The sequence below is a fragment of the Myxine glutinosa genome, chromosome 7 (genome assembly GCF_964187855.1).
Source record: "Myxine glutinosa chromosome 7, kmMyxGlut1.1, whole genome shotgun sequence".
In the NCBI taxonomy this organism is placed as follows: domain Eukaryota; kingdom Metazoa; phylum Chordata; class Myxini; order Myxiniformes; family Myxinidae; genus Myxine; species Myxine glutinosa.
The window spans coordinates 96,572,058-96,586,368 of record NC_136267.1 but is presented as its reverse complement, the minus strand read 5'-3'; the positions used below and the strand labels follow the sequence as shown (position 1 = coordinate 96,586,368).

The following is a 14,311-nucleotide window of genomic DNA, read 5'->3' as shown; positions in this document are numbered from 1 at the left end:
TAAAATAGGTAAACATTTATCGGGTCGGGACTCCCCGAGGGTAGAGAAGGGTGCAATGTTGCGGATATGGGATTTGGCCTCTATCCATATCCGCTTGTAAATATTCCCCTATTTCCCCAATACTCCCCAACTATCCCCAATCCCCCATTCCCTAGTCCCATTGCCTGTAAATAACACTCTGTAGAACCGACCTTCCCCGTTTTCCCCCATTAAATGTCGTGCCCAGGTCCACCGCATCTCACGTAGACAACTTTCGGACATCTTGCTAGTTATTCTTAGTCTATGTCAGTTAAGGACTCGTTTCCATTAATTCTGACTCTTCGTTGCACCAGAATGTGATTGTATGGCACCAGTAGTGAGTTTATGACCTTCCCCTACCTCCTCCCATCTTCCCCATGAAACTACAACAACTACAACAACAACAACAACTACAACTACAACTACAACAACAGAGGAAATGGGGGCGGCGCGGCGCGGGGGAGTGTGCGTCCTCACACCGGCTCGGTTAGCCGCCATTGACCATGCGCTCCGACGGGGTTACCACGAAGGGGCTCCCTGTCAGCTCCTCATCAAGGGCGGAGCCCGGTGGCCCCCCCGCACCCAATAAGAAGGGCGGACCGATTCCATCTGGGGCGGAGCTAACTAGCCGAGGGCGTGTCACTCCCCGCCGGATATACGCAGCCACTTACCGGACGTGACGTCAGATGCGCCCCCAGCTTGAGAAGACAAGTCACCACCTCCGAGCGCTGAGTGAGACCTCCCACATCTTTGGACTGGACCGGGTCGATTTTGCCCCTGAGCCAAGGTGCACCTTGAGCCATCGAAGACCTGCCCCTCCTTGCCATCAATCCCCGTGTGAGTCAGTTTTGTCCCGTTTATCTGTCGTCTGTCGGGGCTAATATAAGAGTGTGACTAAGTGCCTGCCTTTCTATGCTGTCCCTCTCATTCCTGTAATCTGACCTTCCGCAATATTATAACCTCCTCCGGAGGTCTTGAGAACTGAACCCTTGGTGTCGTGTCATTTTAATCCCAGCCGTTGTGTCTTTTCCATCATTGATTTAGCATAGCGCGACTTAGTCAACGTTCGAGCATAATCGGGTAAACTGTGCAGACGCGGTCATACCAAACCGCTCGGTAAACTAACATCCACAACCGCGTCTGTAACAATATATATATATATATATATATATATATATATATGTACATGTATATATATATATATATATATATATATATATATATATATATATATATATATATATACATATATACACTACATGACCAATGGGATGTGGACACCCAAACATCACACATCTCATTCCAAAATCATGGGCATTAATATGGAGTTGGTCCCCACCTTCGCTGCGATAACAGCCTCCACTCTTCCGGGAAGGCTTTCCACTAGATCTTAGAACATTGCTGCGGGGATTTGCTTACATTCAGCCACAAGAGCATCAGTGAGATCAGGCACTGATGTTGGGCGATTGGGCCTGGCTCTCAGTCGGCGTTCCAATTCATCCCAAAGGTGTTCGATCTGGTTGAGGTCAGGGCTCTGTGCAGGCCAGTCAAGTTCTTCCACACCGATCTCGACAAACCATTTCTGTATGGACCTTGCTTTGTGCACGGGGCCGTTGTCATGCTGAAACAGGAAAGGGCCTTCCCCAAACTGTTGCCACAAAGCACACAATAGTCTACAATGTCATTGTATGCTGTAGCGTTAAGACTTCCCTACACTGGAACTAAAGAGCCTAGCCCGAACCATGAAAAACAGCCCCAGACCATTATTCTTCCTCCACCAAACTTTACAGTTGGCACTATGCATTCAGGCCGTTGTGTTCTCCTGGCATCCGCCAAACCCAGATTCGTCTGTCGGACTGCCAGATGGTGAAGCATGATTCATCACTCCAGAGAACACGTTTCCACTGCTCCAGAGTCCAATGGCGGCGAGCTTTATACCACTCCAGCCGATGCTTGGCATTGCGCATGGTGATCTTAGGTTTGTGTGTGGCTGCTCAACCATGGAAACCCATTTCATGAAGCTCTCGACAAACAGTTGTTGTGCTGACGTTGCTTCTAGAGGCAGTTTGGAATCGATAGTTAATGTTGCAACTGAGGACACGATTTTTACACGCTACGTGCTACAGCACTCGGTAGTCCGGTTCTGTGAGGTTGTGTGTCCTACCACTTCACGGCTGAGCTGTTGTTGCACCTAGATGTTTCCACTTCACAATAACAGCACTTACAGTTGACCGTGGCTGCTCTAGCAGGGCAGAAATTTGATGAACTGACTTGTTGGAAAGGTGGCATCCTATGACGGTGCCACGTTGAAAGTCACTGAGCTCTTCAGTACGGCCCATTCTACTGCCAATGTTTGTCTATGGAGATTGCATGGCTGTGTGCTTGCTTATATATACCTGTCAGCAATGGGTGTGGCTGAAATAGCCGAATCCACTAATTAGAAGGGGGTGTCCACATACCTTTGGTCATGTAGTGTGTGTGTGTGTGTGTGTGTGTGTGTGTGTGTGTGTGAGTGTGTGTGTGTGTGTGTGTGTGTGTGTGTGTGTGTGTGTATATATATATACCTTAGGTGACGTTATATATATATATATATATATATATATACCAAATTAGAGATTTTTTAGAAAAGCACATAATCTCTATGTTTACAGAAAACAAAATGTAGCCTTCAAAGAAAAGAACACCTTCCCTACAGTTAAGCATGGAGGAGGATCAGTGATGTTTTGGGGTTTATGTGCTGCGTCTGGCCCTGGATGCCTTGAATATGTGCATGGCATCATTAAATCGGGAGATTATCAAGGCATTTTTGGAGTGCAATGTTCAACCCAGTGTCAGAAAGCTGGGTCTCCATCGAAGGTCATGGGTCTTGCAGCAGGACAATGACTCCAAAACACTTTTAAAAAGTACCTAGGAATGGTTCCAGACAAAATGCTGGACTGTTCTAGAGTGGCCAGCAATGAGTCCAGATCTAAATCCCATTGAACACCTGTGGGGAGATCTGAAAACAGCAGTTGGGAGAAGGCACCCTTCAAATCTGAGAGAACTGGAGCAGTTTGCACAAGAGGAGTGGGCCAAACTGCCATTAGAGAGGTGTCGGAAGCTCATTCATGGCTATAGGAAGCGCTTGGCTGCAGATATTTTGTCCAAAGGCTGTTCTGTCCAAAGGCTATGTTATTTTGGAGATCAAATATTACAAGGATATATGTTTACAAGTTTCCATAATATTACAAGTTTCCATAATATGTGATTTACAAGGATATATGAAGTTCTTAATCAAAAACACAGGTTCTGTAATATTAACAGTGAAATAAAGAATAGTGGAGACCAAATACTTTTGTCAATTTCAACATATTTTTTGAGAAAATTGTGCGTTATTTGAAAAAAGTGAAAGTGTGCCAATATTTTTGGCCACAACTGCATATATATATATATATATATATATATATATATATATATATATATATATATATATATACACATACATGTTGTTGCGGTTTTGGGAAACCACTAAAAAGTAATGGTAACCAGCAAACAAGTCCCTTGGAATAGTCATTTCATAGCAGACCATTATCTTAGCCCCTTCCCCTTATTTCGGGTTCGTATGTCCTTTTGCATTTGGGAAAGGGAAAGACAGGTCCTCCTCTCATAAGGGATACCCACTGATCAGGGCCTGAGTCACTTTGGGGGTCCTTGTGGGGTGGAGTTTCGGGCTCCACCAATCGGGCGGCAGGACACCTTCCAAGATCCCCCCACCCTTGGCGACGGTGAACAAAGGGAGATTTAAGACATTGATTCTCTCTCTGGCAGCTCTCTCTCTCTCTCTCGGCCCACTCAGCATGTGGACAGTTTGCTCTTGGGTGGTCTCCCTCTCACAGGCCTCTACACCTGCATTATTCGAGTCTGGGCCTGTCTCTTGTACACTCACCACATGTCTGCAAGATTGCTCCACGCTGAGCCTGTCTCTTGTGCACTCACCGTGTGTCTGCATGATTGCTCCACTCTGGGCCTGTCTATTGTGCACTCACTACATGCCTGCAAGATTGCTACAGTCTGGGCCTGTCTCTTTGTCGACTCTGGGCCTGTCTCTTGTGCACTCGCCACGTGCCTGCAAGAATGCTACACTCTGGGCCTGTCTCTTTGTCGACTCTGGGCCTGTCTCTCTCTCTGCTGGGTTCACTGAGCATGTGTGCTCCTCTCTTGGCCTGGGTCACTCTGCCGTGCTGACGACAGGGACGCTGGAAAGCATTTTGAGTTGGGGGTGCTGAAGTTAATAATATTTAATACACATTTTGAAAATAAGTAAATCAAACATAAAAATAAAATCTCCACCCTCTCTGCTCTGCTCATAGTATTACACTAAACCCAAAATATCCCAGTATAAAAAATATTTTAATAATATATATTTTTTAATTGCCATTGCAGTTAAACATTACAGAAAAAGCAGGGGGTGCTGCAGCACCCTCAGCACCCCCACTTCCCTCGCCCATGGCTGACGATCGACCTTCAGTTGCCTGTCCGTGCTGAGATTGTCATTACATGTTTGTGCTGCTCGGATGGGAGCATCGCGAGAAGAGGCATCCGGAGCATCGTAACCTTTGTGCTAGCAGGTTTCCAATGTTTGTTGGCTCCCCTCCCCCTCCCTCATGAAAGTGTGCTGGGCCCATGTCGTGTTTATTTGTAGTAATCGTATTAAGGTGTAGAATAAGTTATGTTTCTGCCTTTTGTCCCTTTTTCTTTCCTATCAATAAGTTTCATTGTAAATATCTGTAATAAATCAAATTGTTAAACGTTTTCCTTTCTCTCTGTCCGTGAAAATATTTTCCTCCATTGATCTGCCATTGCTCGCACCCAGGTTAACAATCGGCCGTAACAGAATTAGCATTACCCCAGTGATTACCAATGGTTTTGCTCGGCCGTCTAAATTTGGTACGCCAGAGGGTACGTACGGTACGTTCCCCGATTGAGACCGTCGTGTGGTACAGGCAAGCTATCGTGCGACAGACCAATTGGCATTCGTAGTTGCTGGTTTACAACCTGCCGAGGTACAAAGTTATTCGTGCGCGGCAGCCGCAGGTCTGGTAAGTTCGGGAGGGAATGCAGGTTAACCCCCTCATAGTAAACCCGAACCCTGGGCCGTAACATATTTGGCGTTCAGGAGTGGGATTCCTGTCCGAGCACCGTAACAATATGTATGACCATAATCTATTCACAAATGCACCATGTAAATGCCATGCATTATCAGTATGGTTATACAGTATTATACTTTTGGAAAAGGTTTCAAGGACCCTTCATTAGTCCAGACACAGTTAATTTAAGCCAAAGGTGTGGCTGTTGGGTTGTGCAACCAGTGCCCCTCCAGTCGCTGTGCACAAACATTACTCATTTGGAAATAACACATATAGGGGAAAATAAATAAATAATAATAAATCCAACACTTTGTGCCAATTCTGTTTGCCCAGAGCATACCAATGGTGTAATTACACTGCATTGGCAATCTATACTGGTGGATTAGTGGACAGTTGAGCTTGATAACTGAGATTAAACGCTACTCACATTGTGGGTCTTTGTGGGCAGAGATTATCCCTGGATGGATTAGTAGAGATAATCAGGAGATTTCACGTTTTCATCCACTTATACTGTAGGATGCATCTTGAACCTGTTAATTATGAAACTCGCATCCTAATGCTATTTTAGGCTGGCAGGATGGCCTAGAAGTACAAACACTCGCCCCTAAGCTGTCTCGCCTGGGTTTGAATCCAAACTCAGCTATAAACTATCATCCCGGTGTTTCACAGGAACGGTGATTTATCAATATGTGTGCCTTCCCTCGGATGGACGCTAAACTGGGCATCCCTTCTCCCGGCATTAGTCGGTGGTCGTTAAAGATCCAACAGCATCCGTCATGAAGCTATTCCCGACACCTTGGCCAAATTCAAAATTCCTGCCCGAACCTATAGAAGGCATTGCATCCGGTGACTAAATGCTTGAAAATTAGGTCACACTGTCCAAATTATATCAAATTTAATAAGTGAAGGCACACACACACCATGCAGAGTTCCTGATTTCAAAGATCCGAGTGATGAACACAGATCATGGTGCCATATGGCGAGGCTCACTGTATCACGTGACGCTTAGATGCTGGTAAGGGTTGGCTGTATTGGTAAAATACAAGTTTTGCAAATACAAAATACAAATCACACTGTGTCCTGCCTGCATTCTACTGTCCCTCTCTGTTTTTACCGAAAGCAAAGACTCACCCTGCATCAGAGTTGTTCCCACACAGCAAAGGATCTTTTGCATCTTCCAGCTTATAATGAAACCCTGGGGAGGACACGGGTGGGGACAAATCAAATCATCAAGCATGGCTGCTCCAGCCTGTGCCAGGCCGAGGCATACATTTTGCAATAAAATAAAATAAATAAAATGACAACCTGCCACCTGAAATGTAATGCAAGATCCCTCAATATGATGCATCGACGAAGGAAGATTATCATCAGGTAAATTAACATGTATGTGGACTACAATCACCACCGATTGGCTCCCGAATCTTCATTATATATCGAGCAAATCCTGCTTTAAAACACGAAATTTGGTTGTTGCAGTATGAAGAAATGCATTTATAAGTCATTTAAATTTATATAATTGCAAAATGTAAAACAAGCTAATCGAAGCAATTATGCAAACTCATTGGTCTCGTTGCCATGGCTACGTGCTGATAAATGAGCGACGGATTGAGCCAATTTGTCATTGTGGTAAATCGATCACTTTCATCAAAGCAAAATCTGTATGTAAGATCCTGATGCAATCATAACCCCCTCCCCTCCCCCCTGTGTGAATGAATTAATGAATGATCGTTTTAAGGCCATTTTCCCCGCTAGAGCGGGGGTTAGCCTTGTGGGCCCCATGACAATCATGGTTCCCTGTTTGAGGCAATGTTTTTATGGCCGGATGCCCTTCCTGACACCAACCCTTGGTCACGCTCTTACCATGCGCAGGGATACGGTGTACCTATTCTAAATCGGGGTACACACCGTGATAATTCATCCCAGCAAGCTGGTACTCAATTTGCTGACCTCGGAAGGATGACAGGCTGAGTCAACCCCCTTGGAGTTAATTCAGCGATCGACCGGGATTCGAACCCAGGATCCTGGGATCCCAAGCCGGCACCCTAACCGCTAAGCCACCACCAGGCTATGTAAACAATGCAAAAACTGCAAATGCTGAAGAGACATGGCAATGGCGAAATAACACTGTAAATAATTCTCATGGAATAACGTCGTCAAAATGCTTCCGAGAGGTAATGCTGAAAGTACATGGTAATTCAAAGAATACACTTGACAATAAGAATCATTGTAAATTAGGAATCATTGTGCATGTTGTTAGGCAAAGAAGACAACATAGAGGTAAGGTAAAAATAACTGGGAAGATATCCGATGGTTTATAGGAATGAACCAGGAAATGGAAGGTGGGGTTTATTAACTAAATAAAACCACGGTGTTCACAGAGCTGATTGACATGGAAGTGCTGCATGATGGAGGTGGTGATGTTGGCACTGCAATGGAACAGGAGGTGGCATGCAAGCGAGGGGGGAGAAATACTGAAGGAACAAAACACAAGCAGCACAACTAAGGACATAGATATAGGACAACATAAGTGAGTGGGCTTGCTAGACAAGTGATATGCAAGCAGACACGAAAAGGTCTTACCATACCCTACCCTACCCTAACCCTAACCCTAACAAGCAAGGTGACAAAAGGTGACAAAATGTGGAAAATTGCAGATGGATGGGAAAGAGGATATACGATGAGAATATAAAAGTTTGGTGACATGGTGGTGTCTAAGATCATGGAAATAGGCAGAAACAATTGGAAGACAAATAATTCCCTTAATGGGAAAATTCTGCAAAGGGTAGGTCAAGAAAAAGACGAAGGTATAATATAGACCGGTCACATAGTAGATTAGGCAAATACAGCCTCTAAACTAAAACGGCACTCGATAGAGCACATACCTCTACCAGGCTGAACAGTTTAATTTTTTTATCCCACTGATAGGCCAAACCTTGTTTTGGACCTGAATCAAAATCGAATTGGCTTGTTCTTGTCACCTAACCAACTCATCCACATAGTTTTGTCATAACTAGTCCACAAGTTTTTGAAATTTTTGAAATGTCATGCCATATATTGCTTGTGGCCCTATCACTCAAAGGTGAAAAATCACTAAACAAAAAATTTAACAATTCTCATATCTGAATCCCAATTCGGATCTTCCCCAAAACCGAATTGATTCGTCCCTAACACACACCAAACATGTCCACCAAGTTTAGTCGAAATCCATCGATAACTTTTTGAAATATCGTCCTATATAGGCAGGTATATTGGGTTTAGCCCCATCACTCAATGGTAAAGAATCACCTAAAAATTCTCTGATCTATATTCGGATCTTCACCAAAATTGAATAAATTCTCCTTTGTCACGCACTCAACCTGTCCACCAAGTTTCGTCTGAATCCGTCCATAATGTTCTGAGATATCGTGCTTTATATTGATTTTAGCTCTATCTCAAAATCGTAAAGAATCACTTAAAATATAAAACAAATTTTTAAAACAATTCAACTTTATGAGATTTCCTGTTCCTAGACAGACAGACAAACAGGTGGGCAGACAAACAGACAAAACATAATGTCTGCTCACCTTTGGTGGTGGACGTAAAAACTCTGAACATTAATGTGGAATCTAAAACCCTCAATATTAATGGCATCTGCGATGAGCTTCAAGCACAAGGCCTGTTGCTTTCACATCGGAGAAAGGCCAGAGGCCTCTCTGTTTTTGTTTTTTTTAACCACCTCTCCTGCGGATTGGATCCCTTTCAACACCTCTCTCTCCTCTTTTCCTGTTACTTCCTTCCTTTGCTCCTTGTGTCCACCTGTTGTCCCCTGTCCCACTGTCAATACATCACCTTTTTACCCTATGCTGCCTGGCTCTACCATGAGCCTCAATCTTGCATAAATGAACATCAAGAAGGACATAATGTTTAAATCAAAACATGTGGTGGTCGTATTGTTCAGGAGTTCATTTCTCATAAGACATTATCATGAATACGAAGATATTTTCTCATCGACACATTACGAAATTGTACAAATTACGAAAGCTGTACAAAGAAGGGTTCAGCATCGAACAACAAGCTCAGATGATTCCAGAGCCAAAAGGTCTTACAAAAGACAAGGTTGTTTTATATTATAATAGAAGAGTAGATTAGCTGGGGACATAACAGCAGTATTAAAAAGGAATGATTACAAATCGCAATGTGTCCTGCATTCTCCTGTTCCTCTCTACATTTTGAAAGAAGTTCCAAATAAAACTTTTCAGCCCAAGGATACTTGTCTGGATGTAACAAAGATATACTGAACATCTGATTTGATGTCAAGTGTGTTAAATCCCCAAGGTTGCACAAACTCCGTCAGTTGTGTTTTACTTCATGAATCGTCAACAAAATTGACCCTAAAGTGATGTGATGACAAATTCAAAGGATCATGTGCGGATCATTCAAAGGATCTTCCGCTTCCGGTCTTGCCGGCGAGGTTTCGTTTATTCGCAGCTGTCCACGCTCTCCATCGAAATCGAAGTTAAGTAATTGTTCCCATTTGTATTTACGTTAAAACTGTATTTATTTTATGGTGTGTGTACCCATAGTGTGTCCCTAGGAAGATTCTCGGTGTAAATCTTTCATACCTGTATAGAAAATCGTGTTAATTCGTGTCGTGTCTTTTGAAGCCTTGTAGGTTACCGTGTCTGACCTTGAGGCTTTCTTTTTCTCTCAGCGGTCTGTCGTTTGTGCTCCAATAACTTTCTTTCTCTGTTTTTCCCAGTATTTTCACCCCATAGCCTACTTCCTTGTTTAAAATCTAAACTCAAAAAAACAAACAACAAAAAAAACATTTCCTTCTCTGTTCTTATTTGTTGTTCTTATTCGTTTATTCGTTGTTCTTATTCGGTTATTCGTTGTTCTTATTCGTTGTTCTTATTCATTCGTTCGATCTTCGACCACGTGTTTCTCCCCCATTTCCCCAGATAGTTTTCACTGTGAAACTTTAAAATGTTTAAACTTTCCCCTGAAGTACTGTATTCTGTCGTATATTATAACACCTTTTTCTTCTTCTTCTTTAAAAGGTTGCTTTCGACTTGCTCACCAAAACTATTCATCCCCAAAAAAATTCCATCTCTTACAGTGCCTCTTTTCTACATTCCCTAAACTCACCAGCACTCCACCCCCCATCCAGCGTCCTTAAACGTATTTTTAACTCGAAGGTCACAAGAAACTCATTTTGCAAGAATTGTTCGTTTCCCATTAATCGTGCACTTTCCAAAATCCAATCTCACCCCTCCCCTCCAAATCTTCCACATCACCCCTCCCCTCCAAAACTTCCCCATCACCCCTCCCCTCCAAATCTTCCCCATCACCCATCCCTTTCAAATCTTCCCCCTTGCCCCTCCCCTCCAAATCCTCACAATCACCCATCCCTTTCAAATCTCCCCCCTTGCCTCCTCCCTCCAAATCCACCCAATCACCCATCCCTTTCAAATCTCCCCCCTTGCACCTTCCCTCCTAAACTCCCCCCACACCCCTCCCCTCCAAGACTCCCCTCACCTCTCCCCTCCTAGACTCCCTCCTCACCCCTCCCCTCCAAATCTCCCCCATCTCCCATCCCTTTCAAATCCCTCCCCTTGTCCCTTCCCTCCTAAACTCCCCCCTAACCCCTCCCCTCATAAACTCCCCCCTCGACCCTCCCCTTCAAATCTCCCCACCCTCATTTCTTCTCCATTTCCCCCCTCTCACCCCTCCTCCTCAAAGCGTCCTCCCCGCTTCTTCCCCCTTCCAACTCTCACCTCCATCTCCCCAAACCTCCTACTTCGCTCTTCCGCCTCCTCAAATAACAACTAATTGTGCCTCACCCAATCACCATCAAACCTTTTGTCCGCCCCATCCTTCCCTTTCTCCGAGCTATTCTGAAATCTTCGACACACCTTCAACAGCTCTCCCTACCTCTTCCTCCTCTTCCACATCTTACCTTACCCCTACTCCCCCCTGTTCTGTATCCGATGCTCCCCCTTCCTCTTCATTGATGGTATGGATCTCAAACATCCGGGGCCTTCGCTCAAACTTAACTGATCTCTCCACACAGGTTGCTTCTGACAAACCAGACGTGATCTGCTCAACAGAAACTTTCCTCCTTCATGATGTCTCTGATTCCTTAGTATCTCTCCCCGGATACTCCCTCCTCCGGTATGATAGACCTGAGCCTCGTCCTGGAGGTGGGGTTGCTATCTTTATCAAAAACTCTCTTTCTCACTCGCCCTGCACTGCCCTCTCTTCACCTCACCCCCATGAATACCTCTGGCTACGGCTTCCCCTTCGCTCCCACCTCTTGTTCATATGTGTGTTGTACCGTCCACCAAACAGTAATGACTCCATCTACATCTCGCTGTCTGATAATATGGACCAACTTCTATCTACTCATCCCAACTCTCTCTTCCTCATATGTGGTGATTTCAATTGTCACCATGCCAGTTGGCTGGGTGTGGGTACCTCTCTCACCAGCCATGGCTCCACAGCAAAGGACTTCTGCGACTCACTGGGACTGACACAATCTGTCAATTTCCCGACCCGGATCTCAGTCAACGGAGCATCTTCTCTTCTGGACTTGGTTATGACTAACTTCCCTGAAAATGTCTGCTGCTCTTCTTCTGCTCCAATCGGCTCATCTGATCATGTGCTTGTTAAAGTGGACATCTCTCTGACCATTCTCAGGGAGCCTCCTCAGCGTCGACGAGTCTGGAATTTCACTCAGGCCAACTGGCACGGTCTTCAAGCAGCCATCAATCATCTGGACTGGTCTCCCATCTCTGCCGCCTCTGACATCAACTCATCCTGGGAATTCTTCCAAAGTAAATTGCTCTCTCTCATGCACAGATTTATCCCATCTCGTCTTGAGTTGTCATACCCTTCCTCCCGTCCATGGAACACGGAATCTTGTGGTGAGGCTGTTGCCCTGAAACAACTTGCCTTCGTCTCCTGGAAAGCAAATCCAACGGAAGGAAATCTCATTTGCTTCCACAAAGCCCGAAACAAGTGTGTGCCCACCCTCAGGAGAGCCAGGAAACAATATCTCTCCGTTCTCAAGACCGAACTCTCTTATCTGTCTCCCTCTTCCAAATCTTGGAGGCGTCTGGTCAAATCTGTTTCTGGTGTTTGTTCCCCATCCATCCCCTCCCTTACCTCAAACAGCTACACAGCTGACTCCGCACGTGAAAAAGCTGAATGCCTCAACTCTGTGTTTGCCTCTAAATCTTGTGTCCCAAACCCATCCCTCTCTGTACCCACCGTACCCAGTCATACCCAGCTGCTCCTGGACTCTGTGTCCTTTCCTCCTGACAAGGTGGAAAAGTTTCTTTCAACCCTCGACTCTGATTCTGCAACTGGACCTGACGGCATCAGACCACGGGTCCTAAAATCCTGTTCTTCCGCTCTTTCACTGCCTCTCTCTGTTCTCTTCACCCTCTCTTTTGCTCAAGGTCAACTGCCATCTGCTGGAAATCAGCCAACATCACCGCTTTACACAAAAAATGTGCAAAAACAGATCCTTGCAACTACAGACCAATCAGCCTTCTCCCAATTATCAGCAAAGTCATGGAATCCATCATTGCTTCGGATATGAAATCTTTCCTCTTCTCCAATGGCTTGATCTCTGATCATCAATTTGGTTTCAGACCAGGTCACTCTACTCTGGACATGCTGTTTCTGCTGTCTCAACAATGGATGGAGGTCCTCAATGCCAAACAGGAAATTAGAGCTGTCTCCCTTGACATATCACGTGCCTTCGATACGGTCTGGCACCCCGCTCTGCTCACCAAACTCTCCTCCTTTGGTATCCATGGAAATCTCCATGCATGGCTGGCGGACTTCCTCTCTAGTCGTAGTCAACGTGTCGCCCTGAATGGGTTTCTCTCATCTCCTCTTCCTGTTCAGGCTGGAGTTCCCCAAGGCAGTGTTGTGGGCCCTGTGCTTTTTCTGGTCTTCATCAATGATCTCTCCAACTCTCTTGAAAATCCTCTCTATCTCTTTGCTGATGACTCCACTCTCTGCCGCTCCATTCCTCATCCCTCAGATCGGCAGTCTGCAGCCTCCTCACTCTCTGCAGACCTGGACAAAATCACTGACTGGGCAAACAAGTGGAACATGTCTTTCAATCCTGACAAATCTCACACTCTTACGATGTCTCTCTGAAAAGACCGACTGGACAACCCTCCCATCCACTTTCTGAATAATCCTCTCCAAGATGTTCTGTCACTCAAGCTTTTGGGTCTCACTATCTGCCATGATCTTTCCTGGGAAAACCACATTTCAAATCTGGCTTCCAAAGCCAGTCGCTGACTGGGCATCCTCCGTCATGCGAAGTCCTTCCTTGGCACACCTGAGCTCCTCACCACATACAAGGCTTTCATCCGCAGCTCAATGGAATACTGCTCTCCCCTCTGGGCTGGTGCTCCTGCCTCACACCTAGCTCGTCTTCACGCTATTGAAACCAAAGCGTTCAGAATCATTGGAATCTCCCGTGATGAAGCTACCTCCGAGGGCCTTCCACTTACTCACCACAGGCAGGTTGGTGGTCTTTCTGTCTTCTACCAACTCCTCTCCGGCCTTGCTCCTCCAGCTCTCTCTGGGCTCTGTCCCCCAAATATTCCTAAAGGTCGCACAAGATCTGCCTGCAACCCTCTTATGGTTAAACTGCCAAAATCAAGACTCTCTGCTGACCTTCACTCTTTCATTCTTCTTTTCTCCCGCCTCTGGAACAAACTCCCCCACTCCCTTCAATCCCACTCCTCCCTCCAGGTCTTTAAAACAGCTGTTCACCACCATCTCTTATCTTCCCCCATCCAAAACCTTGATCTTTTCTACCCCCGCTAATTTCACCCCAAATCCTCTTTTTTGAAATACCAACTTCTTTCCTGGAAGTCCTCGGTGTCCTTGCGTTTTTCACCTATCCTGCCCCCCCTCCCCTCCAGGCCCTCTCCCTCCCACACATTCCCGATGTCCCTCACAAATGTTGTGTTTATGTGCTTCCCCTTCTCTCCTCATCTTGTCAACCACTCCCCTTTTTATATACTTTGTTTGTTTGTCTGTTTGATTTGTTTGTGTGATAAATGTTAGCTCTTTCACGAGCCTCGATTATGTATACAAAAAAAAAAAGAAAAAAAAAAGAGCATGAAAAATATTGCAGAATTTCCTACCTCTTGCAT

The 14,311-nt window shown here is 45.2% G+C and overlaps 1 protein-coding gene across 1 annotated transcript in view; it reads right to left on the bottom strand.

Moving 5' to 3' along the window:
* Window positions 1-14,311, bottom strand: part of LOC137417442 (sodium channel protein type 1 subunit alpha) — a 269,938-nt gene that overhangs the window by 217,444 nt on the left and 38,183 nt on the right. The window contains 2 exon segments of the mRNA XM_078782028.1: window positions 6,276-6,393; window positions 12,478-12,484. Of these exon segments, the coding sequence (XP_078638154.1) occupies window positions 6,276-6,393; window positions 12,478-12,484 (125 nt within the window).